This window comes from Sparus aurata, chromosome 20, assembly GCF_900880675.1.
Source record: "Sparus aurata chromosome 20, fSpaAur1.1, whole genome shotgun sequence".
Lineage (NCBI taxonomy): Eukaryota > Metazoa > Chordata > Actinopteri > Spariformes > Sparidae > Sparus > Sparus aurata.
The window spans coordinates 24,556,043-24,574,808 of NC_044206.1; the positions used below are offsets into that span (position 1 = coordinate 24,556,043).

The following is an 18,766-nucleotide window of genomic DNA, read 5'->3' on the forward strand; positions in this document are numbered from 1 at the left end:
CTAACCATTTATACAAAACATATAAAAACCATCATTAATAAACAGGGTTAAGCTGTTAAGGCGACTCCTCCCTGCAGGCACAGCTGACATTTATGACAGCAAGGTCTAAATGTGCAGCTCCAAACTGCTGCAACTCTTCTTACCACAGTTCAATTCACTATTCACGCAGCCAAAGATCATAAATCACAGTTTGCCTCAAGGAGCCCAGCAAGTGTACGGCACACAACAGCCTCTGTCCTCAACTCCCCCCAAAAAAGTCCTTTTACAAAAGAGTGAAAGTCACCTCAGGAGGAGCAGCGAGGGAGTGACCGCTCCCCCAAGACGGACAGAAGTGTCTGTGCAATTACCACGACAAAATGCAGCTTGTGAAACAGTGAAGGTGAAGGAGAGACAAGAGGTCGAGCAGGAGTTGAGACGCTGTCAAAACACAAAGCTCCTTTGTCTTAAAATGCGGGAGAACTATCTCCTCCTCCTCCTCCTCCTCCCTCCGTCCTGCTCGTCATCTGCCTCCTCCTCTTACAGCAGCGGCCCACGAGGGAGGACGAGAAGCTGCGAACATCCTTCTCACCGCGCCGAGTCACGATATCAAAAATGCACCAAAATGTAAATGTGATGGCCTCTTGTACACGGGGGTTTGAGAGGGAAAGAAATAAATTGAGAGAGAGAGTGAAAGAAAGAAAGTAAGAAACAAAGAAAGAAAGAAAGAAAGACAGAGCGAGGCGTGGTGTGCAGACGTAGCGCGCCTCGTTCGGAGCATTTCCATACCGTCGACTTCTCAGACAAAACAGGAGATTCAGCAAATGAGTTTGGAGCGCGTTTGCTGATTAGGAACTTATGCTCAGTGTGTGGTTCCTCTAACATCGTTTGGCATGCTGACAGCAACGATTAGCATCATCCTCGCAACAAATTCTTTCCTCATGGGTGACTCATCCACTTTGAGGGGAAAACTCTGAGGCTTTTTCTCCAAACTCACATCAGCACCACCACCAACACCACCACCACCACCACCACCGGCGCATAAATATGACAAATGAACAAACACGGCTGCGCGGGCTCTCATCTATCTGCTTTAGTCATGTCTTCCTGTTAACTCGTTTGTCTTCAGCTTGTCTTCTTTTCCTCGCCGCCTCTCCATCATGTGTTCATTACGTGCAGAAATATTTGTTTTACGATATTGCTTGATTGCGGCGGTCCCTGACTGTCGCACTCAGTCACGGCGGGTGAAGAATTTGCATATTTATTGGTGTCTGGCGGCGAAGGCGCACCTGCTTGCTGAGTGCGGCCCCTCGTCGGCGCGCTGCGGGGTCCGTCCCCGGCCGCGTTGAAGGGCGCCACGCTGATCATGTAGGTGGTGTAGCCGGTCAGGTTCTTCAGCTTCACCCCTCCTTCGGGCATGAACAGAGTCCGCAGCCGCTCCGTCTCGTTCTTTCGCTGGAACTCCCAGAAGTAAACCTGCGTGGAACGAGAGAGGCAATAAATAGATATTAATGTTCTTCCACAGACGCCGTCGAGGGAACACAGCCACCTCTGCTTCGATAAAGCTCAGTCCTATTTTCGAGATCCCTTAAGGGAAGGCACTTTCATTTTATTCCCTGTAAATGTTTTCTTAAGCAGCAGAGTGAACCTTTTCACTGAGAGCCCCTCTGGAAAACAGCGCTCGGCTGAAAGTGTAAAAATGCGCCTTTAACGGTGATTAACCGCAAATGGATGTAGTCGCTTGTAAACAACAAGAACATCTAAATGCTCGTATGAGGACGGAAACAGAGGAGAATGTTGTCTTATTAAGGAGGAGACGGATGACGGCGTTGTGTTCAGACTCGGACCTTGTAGCCCTGGATGTCTCCGTTCTGCGCGTCCACCGGCGGAGGGTCCCACGTCACGTCCAGCTGGGTGGCTGTCGCAGACTGGATGGCCACATTCTGAGGCGGGGCTGTCGGCACTGTCGGGAGGCAACCACACACACGATACACACATTAAAACACAACCACATTTTCATGCATTTTAAGTGTCGGGTTGAGCTCCTGGTGTCACTAAGACACTGACATCAGAGCTGCAGCCGTTCAGTAGATCAGCGGATGAGACAATCTGTCGCTTGGCAGAAAATCACCTCGATCAGTTCACTGTCTGAGTCATTTTTGAAGCTTCTCAAATCGAGGATCTGCTGCTTTTCTCTGTCGTTTATCAGCAAATGAGTGTTTGTGCAAGAAGCAATTTGAAGACGTCGATCTGAGCTCTCTGAAAGTTGCGACATTTCTTAAACTAAACGATTAATCGATGTCAAAAATATGCGGCAGGTTTTTAAGCCTCCATCTTCACTGCAGCTGCTGAGCTAAAAGCGTTAGCGCCGACCCTGTGTTAAATTGGGAGGGTGAGAATAACGTCCTTTCAAATCAATTTGGGATTAAAGAGGCTTGGATTAGTAGTTTAGAATCACTGTTTTTGTGAAGCTTCAGAAATGTTTTACAGACTTAAAAAACTTCACCTGACTTTCTATCTGCAACACGATGGATAGATCATGACTGTGTTTGTGATTTGTGGGTGAACTGTGAATGATCATCAGTTGCAGCTCTAGAGGACAGACAGCATTCAAACCCTACACCGAAAATCCTGGAGATTTAAGAAAGACAGATTCCACCTGCATGCTCCTGACAGAGACGACCTGAGCACACAGGTTGTCGGGAGACGTACGTACCTGCTTCCCCCACGAACACCTCCTGCGGCGGGCTGTTCGGACCTTCTCCCACGGCGTTGTAAACACTCATGCGGATCTCGTAGCGCTTGTGTTTGCTGAGCTCTGCGGTGGAAGCAAACAAGCAGGTGTATGAAGTTAGGAGTTACGTATGTCTAACACCAAACTGTAAACATGTTTCCTATCCACAGAGGTCATCCATCCCTCACTGTTGGCCCGCCGACTCTCACTACAGGGCTGCTGGGAACTGAATGCTTCTGCTGCACATGATAACGAGTACGGGGGGAAATATTTGTCCCCTCCGCTTTTGTGGTGTTCATCCAACTCTGCACTGGACTGTGTTGGGCTGTGTTGGACTGTGTTGGACTGCGAGCTCGTGTAATCGGCGTCCAAGAATCTCTGTACACAGAGTGCTTCCGCTGGCCTCGGTAGAAGTGTTTGTACCGATGTGATGCGACTCTAAGCGGCCAAATGTTGTGCCAATTTGCTCGACACTTTGTGTCTCCACTCGAGGCAGCGGGGCACTCGAGACATATGGTGAGATCCGACAGAAAGAGGAGGAAAAAACCTAATTAGTTTGGGGCTCGAATCCTTGAGCACACATGTGCGTGTGTGTGTTTATGTGTGAGACGGAGACGCGACAGAACTTACTGTCCAGCTCGTACTGGCTCATGGTGGAGTCGCTCAGATTCCGGATGCTGTAGGGGGCTGAGAGGAGGAGAGAAGAGGGGAAAGGAGGGAGGTAGTGGAGAGACAATAGTATTAGTGTCCAAAGTATAATATTTTCCTTGTTCAGAAGGGCATCACTCCCGTCATAAAGAGAAGAAAAAAAACCCAGCACAATCACTGTGATCATAGCCGTCAGCGAGCCCCGCAATGACTCAACAAGAGCAAAATTATAGGCTAAAGTTCCAGAGAGCAGCAGAAACACAGCGGCTCCTGAGTAAACTAATAATAGCTTGCAGCCGATAGCTACTGATCACAAGATGAAATGTTTTGCTGTGAAGTGTCAAGACCAGCGGGCAGATCTGGGGAACAGAACGGGCCTGTGTGTGGACGCTTTCCCTCTGACGGAAATAACAGTGCCGCTGACACAGACAGACTGAGCGCTTATCAAGCGTGACAGAGTCGGGTAATTGTATGAAACGTTACCGAGGTAAAGCCGGAAGAGAGAGAAATGGGATATTTTTTTTTTCGGGGGGGGGAAACGCCACTGCTGTCCTTTCTGTCCTTGATTAATTTCTACAGATGGTAACAGAGAACCAGAATCTCTCATCGCTCACACGATCTTTGCAAATCCAGCCGATGAGCAGAATCAAAGCTCATCTCTGTTTATTTCCTTTAACTAACACTCCAGCGTGTTGTCTGCTGTCCTGCAAAGTGTATTCGTGTTAGGAACCGACTTGGACCCGACACGTTAGCTGCACTGATGGCTCACCGTTCAGCTCGGCCCACGTGGACGCGCTGTTGATGTTGTGAGCGGAATAACTGCGGAGGCGGTCGTACAGCAGCTCGCGGTACCGGATCCGAAAGCCCAACAGGATTCCGTTGATCTTCTCCTCGGAGGGGGGCTGTGAGGGGGGAAAGAAAAACACACGAGGAGCTCAGGTGATGTCTCTACAGAACTGCGGTCCAGAAACAGCTTAAAGTACCACGTGTGACCCAGTTTTCCAGTCTTAACGAGGTCATATAAAATGCTAATTTCACCTTTTTCCTCATTTGTTTCTTGTGTCTATAATTCCGCCTCCTCACTCTGTGTTTTGTCTCTAACTTACCGTCACTGATGAGACTTACAGTAAAAAAATAAAATTTATCTGAGCTCATCCTCAGGTGAGTCACACGGAGAAATCCCCCACGAGGGAGCGAGGCCAGAGGGAAGAGGCAGGCGGAGGAAACAAGCACCTCTCTGTCCTTATAAACTCTACAAGTGTTCTCCATAAAAGTAAAACTGTGGCTCGGAGCCTCCTGTTTTTCCTCTTTATGACCTGTTAATTCAGGTGAGGGTGCCTGTAAACGTCTGCAGCATCCAGTCTGTAAGTACAGGCCTCCGCACGCTGTCACGGCCTCTCATTAAAGGCCACTTTCTCAAGACGTTCATGGATTTTTTTAAATCTTTTTTTGCAAACAATGAAACATAAAACAAACTGCCTTCCACTCACCTGCCAGCGGATCAGCACCGACGTCGTCGTGTGCGGCGTCACGGAGAGAATTGTGGGTGCTTCGTCGGGCGCTGGGGCGATAAAAGGGAGAAGAAATGGGCTAAATTGAGCTGAAAATGTGCACAATTCAAGACGCCTAATCTGAGCGTGTGCAGTGGCATTCACGGAGCATAAACACGCGGCGGGCTGCAGCACAACAGAACCGCTGACGGATGAGTCAAAAACAGCAGCTCTGACACAACATTCCTCTTTTAGTTGGTTAAACAACCGCAGGATGAACGTTTGCCAGGGATCCGACGCCGCCCCTCTCGTCTCATGGTGACTGCAGATGGTGCACACATGACATCACCTGCTGCCTCTGCCAGCAGCGCCGGCTCCGCTACAACGGGCCGATTCATGCAGACATCACAGGCTTTTCACAGAGCTACAGATGTGAGTGAGGTTAATAATAATCAGACCTGGAAGATTTCTACAGAGTCAGGTCAAATGTAAATAAAACAAAAAGTGATAATTTGCTAATCCTTAATGACACTCAGTTGAAAAAATATATTTAATGTTCATATTTTTACTTGTTTATTACGAGTTTGAACAGGATCAACTAAAGACTGGGACTAACACGTATATTAAGTTATATAATTTGCATCTTATAAGGACTTAAAAGAGCTTTATTACCGATTAACTTCCACTTTTCTCAAAGATCTTAAAATACAGTTACTCTAAAATATCACCACATTAAAGATTAACTCCAAGTTTACACATTAAAATGGGTTAACAGGTCTGCATATGTGATAAAAATAGTATTAAGCCTTTTGTGCCTCCAGTGATGTCACTCAGTGGCCAAGCTGCATTGTGGGTAATGTAGGCGCAACGGTTTTGATAAGGAAGTAGAATGTGTGGCATGAAAGAGACAATATCTCCGGTTTTGCCGTCGCTGATTTTGACAATTTCTTTTTGCCAGACCGGCCGGCTGCTTTTCACAGCCTGGCACCGACATTACCCACAATGCAATTTAGCCGCCGAGTGACATCACCAGAGGAAATTCACCAGATTATATCCAGCCTCCTCTGGGGCCACAAAAGGCTTTACATTTCATTTTGATTTCTTTAGGAAATATGTTTATTTTTGTCATGTGCAGGACGTTTTCTTGGCCGCAGTGACTTCCTGAAGTCTTGTCAACACAGCGAGGTTGCCTGGAAACCAACGGACACGGCGAGAAGTCACATCACCCGCCGAGAAAGAGTCCTGCACATGACTCCCCAATGAACCACAGCACATCGCTGCATAACTTGAATGGACCAAACAAACGTAAATGTAAGCTTTAGAGGTATTTTGATACTAAAGCCTTCATCTCTTCTAGTCTTTCTGCTAAAATAAGCCGATCTGCTGCTCGCTGTGACCTCGAAAAGTGAGAAAATCACATTTCCCAAAACGTCACACTGCTGCTTAAAGATCGAGATGCTTTTTCGTAAAACTGTGAATGAGGTTTAGGTTAGTTTTTTCTCTCCTACCGTCCTGCAGGGTCGTGATGGCCTCGCTCTCCTCGCTGTACTCGCTGTCCCCGATGTCGTTGGTGGCTTTTACTCTGAACTGGTAGGACGTGAAGGGCTTCAGCCTGACGAGGAGGAAGCACAGGGAAGCACATCAACCTGGGTGATAAACTACGGCGCCGGATCTTAAGCCTTTTTTAAGTCACAGACATCAAAAGAGAAATGTTGTCGCGCCGCGGGAGCTACATGTTTCTTTACAAGCAAACTACAAGGCGCACATTTCAGCTAAACAGAGACGGAAATGCTGCCTGCTGCGTCGGCTGAACGTCATTTCTAATACCCTGAAATGTTTGCGACCAGTTTATACGGTTGTTTATGTCCTACAGCAGACTGTAATACCCTGGAAACATCCATATGAGGATATTGCTTATTTGCCAAGTAAACAAGAGCCATGGGAATATTTAAGTGAATGCAGCAGTGGAGACTGTGAGAGGATAAAGTGTTTTATTTAGTATCATCCTCTAGAGAGGACAAATCTGCCGTAAAAAAACCCCAAAAGCTAGAGAGCACTACCTGGATACGATGTAGGAGGAGGCCTCGTGGTTGACGGAGGCGGAGTGGACGGTCCAGTTGCTCTCAGGAAGCTCTCTGAGCTGCACCGTGTAGTAACGCACCGGCGACAGGCCGTCGCTGCCGGGCTCCCACGACAGCAACACCTGGCGGGCCTGGACGTCCTTCTGAGGAACCATGGGACGGCTGGTGGGCTGGGGACGAGCTGGAGGGACGGACACACACACACACACACACATCAGGTAACAGAGGGATTTGGATGAGAGACAAGTAAGGACGGCAAACGAGAAAAAAAGTTGTTTACTGCTTGTTCACATTTGCATGAGCTACACTGCGCAGACAAGGAAGGAAAAAAAACAACAACACGGTGCGACGCTGATGAATGAAAAGAAGCTGAGAAATGAAAGTTGCAGAGTAAACAATCCGCGACACGCCTCGGGGGGGGAAGCAGATGGACTTATTCGTTTCTCACAACTGCATCAGAGCGCTTCCGATAAACACCCACAGGGCACAAAACGCTCCTTCATGAAGCACATCTGCTAACTGGACTGTTCACTGGGAATGAACTGAGTGCAGGGCGAGGCTTAGCGAGGCTCTCCACCGGTGGTGTGATTACGGAGCTCGCACACGTGTGTCTGCTCTGAGGAACTCACTGTTACTGTGTGGACCACGAATGATCCGCTCAACACACAGCTTCACTTTGCAAAGACACATAAAGTTATTGTTTGTGAGCGCTCTAATGTGTTAGTTGTAAAATCGTCAGTGTTACCTCTTTTCTCCGTGGTGACCACCAGGGCCTCGGCGGCCTCCCCCCAGCCCTTCCTCGTCTGCGCCGTGATGCGGAACACGTAGACGGACTCCGGCTTGAGGCTGGTCACCGTGTACTGGCGAGCGCTGGGGTTCAGAACGTCCACCGTGGCCGCGTTGCTGTTGGTGGAGTTGAGGTGGTACGTGATCTGGTAGGCTGGAAGAGAAGGTGGTGTCACACGGAGCCGATTAGTAAAATTAAATCTGGGGCGCTAGAGAAACGTGTTCGAGGTATTTAAAGCATTTGTTGTTTGCGTTGTTCTTCCTAACAATACGAGGGAAAAGCAAACCGTGCAACAAGCTGCTTCGTCTCCTCCGAAACGACTCCATTAGCATCTGCTCCCGCGACTGTCGGAATGCACAGTTTAAAATAAATGATCCGACAGATGCATGCGGAATCAGACGCTCCGAGGAAATCCACAAATTATCTCACAGGAGAATCCAACTCCCCTCACAGCAATGCTGCAGTATAACACGATCTGACAGTGTCCTGCCCAACAGGTTGAAAATCAAACAACTACACCAGCGTGTTGAGAGTCATCAGGATCTACACCGGTGGGTCTAACGCTACATTACACCTGAATAAAGGACCCTGAGAGTGCAGCATTTGGTAGTTTGCCAATATTACTGCAGACAATATTGAAATTTCTAGACAATATTCTAGATTTCCCTGCAAAATTTGAGAAATACTGTAAAAAATACTGTAATGACTGGCCGAAAAGTAGGAAAACACTCAGAAAACAGACAAAATTACGCACTTTAAAGAATATTGCATGTATGAACGAGCCATTAGAGACTGTTAAAGGTGCAATATGTAAGAACTGGTCACCTGTCGAATTCTTACTCCAAACCACTAGGGGGCAGCATACTACAGAGAAACCGCCAACTGCTGCCAACTGTAGCTGCCACAATGAAATTAGCTCAGTTATCCGTGCAGCAAGAACTCCGGACAGTTTACGTTGCTAACACCAACGTCGCTGATGGGAGGCTAGCTGGCTAGCACGCTATCTTCAGTAGATGTCTCTGCAACAATGCATGACATCATAACATCAAAACAATTATTTCTTTATATTTGAAGTGTTTTATCGTAGGCAGCTGGAACTAGAACTGAAGAAGGCTCTTGGGTGAGAGATGAAATGATACGATACAGCGCGACCGTGACCTGGATGACTTAACTTCTTTACATTCGGTTGGTAATTTTTTCATGTTGTATCAATGTTCAATCCACTAGTTGACCGACTGGTTACTAACCGAGTATGATGCCATTAGGCTGCGAGGGCGACTGCCAGATAAGCCGCACTGAGGTGGTCCGCACTTCGGGGAACAGGATGCCCACCGGAGGTCCCGGCACGTCGTCCAGAGTCCTCTCCAGGATGGGAGGAGAACTGGGCCGTCCGTCTCCGATCCTTGTGAAGGCCAGAACCTGAATCTCAAAGAGAACGTACTTCCCCAAGCCGGTCAGCTGGACACTGTGCGTGGCGTTCCCCTCCACCGTCCAGAAGTGGACCGCGCTGTCCGAGTCCTTCTCCTTGTACACCACCTGATCCGGCCAGGAGATATTAAAGAAGTTAGGAGGGAAAAGTGAAACCTTTAACACTGTCACCCTGCTGCTTTGTATTCTTAGATCTCTAAAAACTAATTGGACATCGACTGGCTTTGTAAATAAACATAAAGCACAAACTGACCTTGTAGCCCAGAATGAGGCCGTTCCTGTCCGGCTCAGGAACTTCAAACCAGCGCACCAGGATGCTGCTGGAGGTGGTGGCGAAGGCGGACACGTTGGTGGGTCCACAGGAGGGGACTGCAAAACAAAGACAGCAGGGAGGCGAGAATATTACGCCTGCATTGTTTGCCATATATTATAAAAAATGAATTCGTCATGCTCCCTGTGTGGATGCAGGAATGCAGAAGCGTTTTTATGTAATCTGCCACGGTTCTTTTATTTGTTCTTGTGTTTGCACACAGCCTCTGATATCCTGGTAAACCCTCCAGGCCTGCTGAACAGAGAAAAAGAATAGGCCTTTTCTCTTCCTTGGCACTCATCCCTGGACATATTGCGCTGATTCCGAAGAATCTGCTGCAGTGAGTGGAAAAAAAAAAGAAAAAAAGAAAAAGAAAAAGGGAGCACAGGAATTCCACATTCGTGTCCATGTGTTGTTAATTTCCTCAGACTCCTTCCATTCCCGGCTAACCGACGTCTGGTCAGCGAGGTGAAAGACGAGGCGAGGAGGGAAAAGAAGTGTTTCTGCTTTAAGAAGGTTTCTGGTGAGAAGACTCGCACATAAATCTGACACACGGCAACGTGTAAACCGCAAGTGTTACTTCTGATATGACTAATGCTGTTGATATTCCGCACAGATGCTGCGAGGAATGGTCGATAGCAGGGCTGCAAATAACGGATTAAAGGATGAGTTCACCCAAAAATGAAAACTGAAGTCATTTTTGTAATTGCCACCGTGCCGATGGAAATGTGGGTGAATTTTAGACACGCGCAAAATATTTCTGGGGGTTTTTTTAAAAGCTGAAAATGTTTCACTGCAGCAGCTGAGCTCAAAGCGTCAGTGTGCATCGTGCCTGAGGTGGATGCATCAGCTCGACCACACAGCGAGGTTGTAAATAATGTCCTTTCAAATCAATTTGGGATCTCGGGGGGCTTCCGGAGACGTGGTTTATGCCAGAAGGAGCCATTTCATGTTCTCCGTCATCACCATTTCCACGAGTCTCCAAAGAGACGTCTTCAAACGGCTTCTCTGGTCCAACAGTACAAAAACCCAAAGACTCCTCATTCACTATCAGGTTAGACATAGAAAAGCAGCATATTCTCACATTTCTGCTCGAAAAATGACTGAAATAATTAACTGATTATCAAAATAGCTGTAAAGTAATTTTCCCTAAATCGAGTAATCCATTTAAAGACTAATTGTTGCAGCTCTGACATTAGACACGTAATCACTGTGGTTTCTTTTTATGAGAAAATCGACGAAAACGTGTTAACGGAGCTCCTGCAGGTGTGTGTGTGTGTGCGTGTGTGTGTGTGTCGCTGTCGGCTTGTTTTAGGTGTAAAACAAACACCTCGGATAGAACGAATCCTCATTTCATTGTTGTTTCTTGACAGCACAATTGGCAGCGACAAACAAAGGCGCTTTTGAGCAATTAAGCTCTTACCTGAGGATCGATACATGAACAGAAATAGTGTTTTATTTCACTCAGACTTTCGCTCACCGGACTCTCTCGTCCTGCCTCGGACCGGCTGGCTCCAGGGACCCGTCCCGATTCCATTGACAGCCTGGACCCTGACCTCGTACTCCGTCCACTCCTCCAGGTCCTCGATGGTAAACTCTCTCTCCAGGCGGTCGCCGATGATGTGGATCAGAGCCCGGCCCTGTGAGCCTGCGCGGGAGTACTGAACCCTGTAGCCCACCTGCTCTGCATTCCCGTTGTATTCCCATTCAGGCAAAGGCTGAACATTGAGGGAGGGAGAAAGTGGGTCAAGAAAGCCGGACTACATCAGTTGAAAAAGGTAAGGATAATTCAGAGTCCTACTTACCATCCACCGTAACCAGAGGCTGGTCTCGCTAGCCGTGCGCAGGGTGACATTGGCGGGGGCGATGTCAGGAGGAGCCGGCAGGGTCTGGATCTTCCTGGAGGGCTGGCTGGGGGGGCTGACGCCCACTATGTTCACCTGGCGCATGCGGAACCTGGTGTTTGGAGTAAAATATTACAATGCAACGTCTGCAAAAAAAGGAAGTTTTTCTTTCAACAGAGTCTGGCAGTGAATTCCCAGCATTATTGGAGTACTTGCATCCTCTTACATAAGGCTTATCGCACTTGAACCGAGATCAGAGCATTGTGCTGCAGCCTGAATATGCAAAAAAAACTGAAACAAAATCCTGATCCAACAGCAGCTCAAACTCCACTCAAATGTAAAGTGGCAGCGCTGATGCCGGGATGAGGAGAACTGTAGCTGCTGTCAGGTCTTCTGGGATCAGCTCTGTGAAATTCTCATCTCTGATATTGAGTGTGATTATGGAAAACAAGCGAGACTGCGGCAGGATACAGATCATGAGCACGCTTGAAAAATAATTTCAAAATCGCAATATCCATAACAAGCCTGGATCTGAATCAAAGGAGGAGAGAAGAAGATAAAGCTCCTGGGAGATGCTGAAGTGCAAATATACCTCATCTGTAATATGTCTCATTCTGTACATTTTCATGTTATCTGGCTTTAGATTATACTAAAAAATATATACATGTTCATCTTTAGAACGACCGTTCTGTTACTATGATAATGTACTGTGTGTGTAAGAATTCTCTAATGAGTGTCTGATGTGGTTTTTTGAGAATTTTTTTTTTATAATTACCCCGTTAAAAGGCATAAAATGGCCCTTTTATTTTAAAAACTCCAGAATATATGAATGTAGATTATGTCAGTGGTGAAAACTGTCTAAATGCAGCTAATAAAAAGTCCAAGAAAATTTCCCTTAGGGGAATAATAAAGTGTATCGTATCGCATTGTATCGTATCAAATCGATCTTAATATTGTACTGTATCGTATCGTGTTGTGTCGTATTGTATCGCATTGTATCGTATCAAATCGATCTTAACATTGTACTGTATCGTATCGTGTCGTGTCGTATTGTATCGCATTGTATCGTATCAAATCGATCTTTATATTGTACTATCGTATCGTGTCATGTCATATCGTATCGCATTGTATCGTATCAAATCGATCTAAATATTGTACTGTATCGTATCGTATCATATCGTGTCGTGTCATGTCGTATTGTATCGCATTGTATTGTATCAAATCGATCTTTATATTGTACTATCGTATCGTGTCGTGTCATATTGTATAGCATTGTATCGTATTGAATCGATCTTAATATCGTGTTGTATCGTATTGTATCGTATCAAATCGATCTTAATATCGTACTGTGTCGTATCGTTGCAGCAGATACAGATAACGGCAGACCAACGTGTTGAAGCAGACATAGTTCCCAGAGGGTTACCTGTAATAGGTGTATGGATTCAGCCCTGGCACTTCTAAGGAGCGTGCCTCAGGTTCGTTGGACACCTGGTGGACCATCACCCAGTCCTCAGTTTCTCCCACCACACCCACCTGAGGGCAAGACAACAGAGATCACAACGACTTCAGTAGGTATCACACACAACAAACCTCTACAAGTGAGGCAGTCCATGAGATCTGGATACAATCTTGAAATCCTGCTTATGTCACCATCATAAAGGAAGGTGAGCAGGGTTCCCGCGTCTTCATAAACATCATATTCAGGGAGAAAACTTCAGAGCCTATTTCCATCAGACAAAAGTACAGATTCCCGCTGGTCCAATCCTGGTGGTTCCTGGCCCAATCAGTCCTCTTCTTATCGCCGGTCTCCCTCAGTAGGGATTTCTTTATAGCAATTCGACCGTGGAGGTCTGACTCAGGCAGTCTCTCTAATCCGAGGTGGCGTTATTTGGTGTTTTTGGAGGCAGGTAACTGTAACAAACTTATCCACTGCAGCAAGTGTAAGTCTTATTTTTCCTTTCTGGGGGCTGTCCTCAGTTTTATGAAAGAATTTGACAGTTTGAAGATACATTCAAAGTAATTAATGAGAACTATCAGGCTTTAAAAAGATATCAGAAGAACTCAAACTCTATTGTTTCACACAAGCTTTCAAGAATTTCAAGGGACCTGTCGGGACCCTCAGTTTCTCCAAGAACTAAAAATGACTCTGAATTAAACCTAGCTCACCTGGGCTTCCACCTGCCAGCGAGAAATGGAGGTTTTGCCATCGTAGCCCGGTTTGAACTGCAGGGTGACGGAGCGCGGGCCGATGTTGGAAATTGCCATGTTGGTTGGAGGACCGGGGAGCTCTGTGACGGAGCGGAGAGGAAAGTTAGACGAAGACAAAGACAGAGGACAGACCGAGGGACAAATCAGTACCACAGGTGCATTTTGATTTGCTGCCTCTCACACCGGCTGCTGTTGTTCTACCTCCTACAGCACCCTCTTGTGGCCGCACAGATACGGCACACGGGAGGGGAATTTTCCCAGCGATCTCAACTTATTTCTCTTTTCCCCCTTGTGCACCCAACTTCAGCTCAGACGGCGAGAGCAGATTAGATTTGGAAGAAGACGCTTACGCACAGTACACAGGCGGGGACAATGCCATGAATGTCAATTACACCGCAGTTATCTGGAGATACGATTCAATCTGATATCCTACTGTTTACACTTGAGCTGAGTAAACAATAAGAATGGATTACTCCCCGGGAAATCCTAGAGAGGGGGGAACAAATCTGAAAACGGGGGGGATTCAAAGCTCAGCGGGAGGGCGTCTTTGTGTATATGAATATCATCGTTGTGTGCGTACGGATGTTTTCTGTTTCTATGCGCCTCCGTAGGTATATATGAGAATGTGCCTGTGCATAAAACAATTGATTCTTCATATATTTTCCCCCCTCATGCTTCCCGCGAGACAAACATTAAACCAAGCATAACATATAGTTCCCATAAATCCTAGCTGAAGATATTAACTTTTCTATATTGGATACTAATATTAAAAAAGGATGTAATGACTTCCTTGGGCGCACTAAAGCATTTTTTTTTTCCTCCAAGATTGCTTAAATGCTGGTGTAGTCGAACTTAATGAAATGCAGATTACACCTGCCGTAGAAGAATTACCTCTCTCTAAATCCTTTGCTTGACTGATTATTGAGGCGGCGTTCAGCTGGATTGTTATGGCACAGTTGGAGGCACATAGGTGTATTCTTTACACATACACAATGAGAGTAATCACCATTCTGGGGACCATAACTGCTGCTCTGAAGCCTGCTCTCAATATAAACGCCCGTCATTCCCCAGGTCGCGCAGATGCACTGAATGCTGCTGCAGGTAATTGATGCGAGCAACTGTATTTTTCTATTACGCAATTTTACAAATATGAAATCATTAAACGCTGAAGTTGTCTTTAATGCTCTCGTGGGAGGTATGATCTTTTTTACAGGTGTGGGGCAAACGTGCACAGGTTGGGGTTTTTTTTTGTCACAGCTGAGGTGGCTGGGGTCCGATTTCATTGTGTCTGGCGCCAGACAACGTGGAGCGCGTTCACTAAGTTTAATGTGAAACAGTAAATATGCAGGACGGTTCAGCAGAGGCCACCGTGGCTCAGGCTGGAGACTAAAATGTTAAGAGAACGCCGGCTTTACAAACTGCAGATGTGGATGATTGTAAGACGGCATTTAGGGTGACAAGGAGGCTCCAGTGAAGGACGACAATGGGGTGCATTATGGGAAACGTAGTGGTGAAAAGTTTGACCTACAAGGAAATAAAAATGCAGGATATCTAAGAAAATAGTAAAGAGTCAAAACAACTTGATAATTAATGAATCAACATACAGAACACTTTTTCTATTAGTCCTTCTTGATTAGCTACTGATTACTTATTCATAATTAGTAAGTATGATTGTGCACCTCCAAGTGAAACATACAACAGAGCAGTTAACTTCAGTAAAGTCCCTAATTAATGACGTAATCATTAGTTACTCTTTTTCTGCACCTTCAGAGAAACATAATACTGAGTAGTTAACAACTGATGCATTAATTACTTATTACTTAATCATTAGTTACTCTTTTTCTGCACCTTCAGAGAAACATAATACTGAGTAGTTAACAACGGATGCATTAATTACTAATTACTTAATCATTAGTTACTCTTTTTCTGCATCTTCAGAGAAACATAATACTGAGTAGTTAACAACTGATGCATTAATTACTAATTACTTAATCATTAGTTACTCTTTTTCTGCATTTTCAGAGAAACATAATACTGAGTAGTTAACAACAGATGCATTAATTACTAATTACTTAATCATTAGTTACTCTTTTTCTGCACTTTCAGAGAAACATAATACTGAGTAGTTAACAACTGATGCATTAATTACTTATTACTTAATCATTAGTTACTCTTTTTCTGCACCTTCAGAGAAACATAATACTGAGTAGTTAACAACTGATGCATTAATTACTAATTACTTAATCATTAGTTACTCTTCTTGTGAACCTTCAAGTTCAACCACCCTTAAATCTCACAGTGCAGTGAGGCAGGAGGGACGGGGAAGTTAAGAACAATTCTTTGGTCTCAGCCGAGTAGAGAAGTTGAAATTGGTCTGCCAGAAAACAAATCTTGGTCTCCATTGCTTCCATTTTGATGATAACTCAAAAGTCCCCCCAAAACTTTTTGTTGACGTGCAATCCTCTCTGTAGCGCTCATTCGAGTGGAAAGTAATTAAAACCACTGAAAACTAATTCATGCAGAGTAATTGGGATGTTGTTTATGGAAAGGATACGACAAGATTTTGTCGCAGCTATGAGCAGTACGAATAAAACTTCATTCACCTCTGAGAGACTGAGGTGAAGGCAGAGCTGAATATTTCATTACTTTTGGGTAAAATGACTGTGTGAGAATATCTTGTAACATGGCCGCACCGACCCGTCTGCAGCTGGGCTGATTGTTTGTTTACTGACCTGGTGGGACGCCGGAGGAGATGGTGGAGGAGGACAGCTGGCCCTGGCCTTTGGAGGTCATCCCCGCCACTTCTATGGTGTAGGTGGTGAGAGCGGTGAGCCCGGTGACTCTGTACTCTAAGGTGACATTCGGAAGGTAGTGGGTGACTCTGGTGTTCGTCCGGTTGTACTCCTCCCACGAAATCCTGTAACCTGAAGAGCGGCGGAGACGGAGGTTGTCAGCAACAGGCCGTGAATCCTCTCAGGGAGAATCCGACAGCAGTTTTTTTTTTTTACGACAGCGACTCTCAGCTCGCAAGCGAAACGGGGCAAGCTAACAGAAATATTAAATTAACTTCATCAAAAATTGAATCAGCCTGTGATTATACCTCCCCGCACGCACACACATCCTCCTCCCTGCTCGCATCCACACACACACACACACACACACACACACACACACACACACACACACACACACGCGTGCTTACCCTCTCAAAGTTAATGCAATTTGCTCGTTGGCCAGCAGCTCTTTTCATGTGATTGCATAAGGCATTAGGCAGCATTTCTTGGCAAATCAATAATTTCACATGGCATGTCAGCGTTTGTCTCCGGGGAGAGTGCAGCGCATTTAAAATGTTTGGGAAGGAAACACTTCGCTCTGTGCGGCTAAATCTCAACCTTTGTAAACACTTGAATATTAAAGACACTGGCGGGCATTTGGTCTTTACTCGGTTTTGTGCATAATTAAGTGATACAGAAGTATCAGTGGCTCAGAGGGAAGATATCTGATGTGGTGATTTTGCATGTGTGATGAAGTCTTTAATTTGAACACATAGGCGGACCTGATCTCCATGCTGCGCCGATTCTCATTCCGATATAAGAGAAAAACAACCATCTGGCTTGTTTGCATTTCATTAAACCAATCACAATCGTCTTGGGTGGAGCAAAGCCCAGGGCGCAGCAACATTGTCGAGGAGAACTTGTTTTGCATGTGTGGAGGCATTAAGACGGCTAAATTCCTCGCAAAAAGACAAAGCGACAGCTGCTGGCTCGATTCTGTTCGTACATGGAACAGCCAGGGAAGGGTTTGGGTTTAGGCGCCCAGTTGGGAACCCAGGCCAGATTTATGAAGCCACTCATCAATTAGGGTCAGCGTTAGAATCATAGGGGCAAGAAACCTAAACAAAAACACGATGCCATGCTGGCTATAAGGTGTCAAAGACGGACTCCGGGATGGGAGGATGCTGCTGACCATTGGTGGTACTGCAATGTGTTCGACCCGTTTCCTTTTCAAACCAGCATGCACCTCTCAAACATGATCCGGAACGGGACAGTTCAAGCTCGCAAGTCGCTGGCTGAGAGGTTTTTGTTGCGTCCCTTAGCGAGGAATAGTTTGAAAAACGCCGACATGAAACAGTCGGCCAATGGCACCGATCGCTCCAAACGCAGGAAGAGGGATGTTGTGTTGGTGCTTTCGGACGGCCTGATGACCAGAATGTCACCAGAAGCTTCAAATCTCTTTATCAGCTACAGAAACGAAGCGATATTAACGACCTCCCTGAGGAGAAAATGCAACTTGGATGAAACTGAAAACAGTCCATGTTTTTGTGATGTTTTATTTCTCTTCATAGAATATGATGACTTAAAGGCTGTGATTTATTTTCCTCTTCTTCGTTTCCTCTCACATTATAAAAGAGATGTGTTCGAGGAAGCGGGGCCAGATTTTATTTTGTTTGCAGAACTTTTGGGAGAGGGAGACAGCGTTCTTTTGTTTGCAGCGTGATGTTTTATGTAAGAAGTTGTACTGTTTCCTGACAAGTGTTGTCTCACTGCTGCGTTGGTATATTTGGTGTCTCGTAAGCTCAGGAGGCCTGGGCAGCGGCTGGCGGGGAAAATAAACAACAATCAAATAAAGCAGCTGTCCTGTGTGTGCACACGTAACCGGCTCGCTAAATGAGGTCGTTAAAAAGCAATGCGCAACAAAAATCTTCCAACCTCAGTTCCGCCTCGGTGCCGCCGCTCGTGAACTCTGACAAACACAACCTCGGACAAACTGCTGTTTTTCCCGCCTCTCCTTCCTCACGATGAAGTATAACTTTGGGGCGGGAAGTGAATGTACCTGTGAGAACTCCGTTCTTCTCGCCCGGCTCACTCCAGCTGACTTTGAGCGATGTGTCCAGGATCTGCGTGAAGCTCAGGTGACCCACGGCACCGGGGGCTGGATGGGGACAAAATAAGAATAATGAGTCAGGCCAACGGGCAAACCAGCCAATCTGCATAAGGTACAAGTTCACTGCTGATTAGCTGGCACGCTGGACTTTTTAGCCACAAACTGGCGCCGGCATTTGCATCTTAAAATATGTTCACAATAGAATCAGCAAAAACAAGATAACTGCTGGCAAAACTGTCTGATGACAAGCTGAAGGAAATTAAGAGTTCTTAAAGCTTAAACCAATAATCTCTGAGGGAACTAAGTCCCCAATTATGATGATCCTGGCTGAATGCAGAATATACTCAGTCATTAGCGCTTCTCTACAACTTCGTTC

The 18,766-nt window shown here is 46.0% G+C and overlaps 1 protein-coding gene and 1 long non-coding RNA gene across 7 annotated transcripts in view; one reads left to right on the forward strand and one right to left on the reverse strand.

Annotated features, from left to right (window-relative positions):
* Positions 1-18,766, reverse strand: part of sdk2b (sidekick cell adhesion molecule 2b) — a 285,949-nt gene that overhangs the window by 20,360 nt on the left and 246,823 nt on the right. For all 6 annotated transcript variants that reach the window (XM_030399675.1, XM_030399676.1, XM_030399673.1 and 3 more), the window contains exons 20-36: positions 18,340-18,438; positions 16,239-16,430; positions 13,465-13,586; positions 12,722-12,831; positions 11,260-11,410; positions 10,935-11,172; positions 9,398-9,513; positions 8,964-9,252; positions 7,675-7,869; positions 6,909-7,110; positions 6,357-6,460; positions 4,849-4,919; positions 4,128-4,260; positions 3,341-3,397; positions 2,693-2,794; positions 1,824-1,939; positions 1,266-1,452 (exon numbers count right to left, since the gene is read on the reverse strand). In XM_030399675.1, coding sequence (XP_030255535.1) covers positions 1,266-1,452; positions 1,824-1,939; positions 2,693-2,794; positions 3,341-3,397; positions 4,128-4,260; positions 4,849-4,919; positions 6,357-6,460; positions 6,909-7,110; positions 7,675-7,869; positions 8,964-9,252; positions 9,398-9,513; positions 10,935-11,172; positions 11,260-11,410; positions 12,722-12,831; positions 13,465-13,586; positions 16,239-16,430; positions 18,340-18,438 — 2,484 coding nt within the window. The remainder of the gene's footprint in view (positions 1-1,265; positions 1,453-1,823; positions 1,940-2,692; positions 2,795-3,340; positions 3,398-4,127; positions 4,261-4,848; positions 4,920-6,356; positions 6,461-6,908; positions 7,111-7,674; positions 7,870-8,963; positions 9,253-9,397; positions 9,514-10,934; positions 11,173-11,259; positions 11,411-12,721; positions 12,832-13,464; positions 13,587-16,238; positions 16,431-18,339; positions 18,439-18,766) is intronic.
* LOC115570896 (uncharacterized) lies at positions 9,570-10,213 on the forward strand. The gene is made up of 3 exons (XR_003981844.1): positions 9,570-9,794; positions 9,883-9,977; positions 10,071-10,213. It is a non-coding gene; the product is annotated as an uncharacterized LOC115570896 (long non-coding RNA).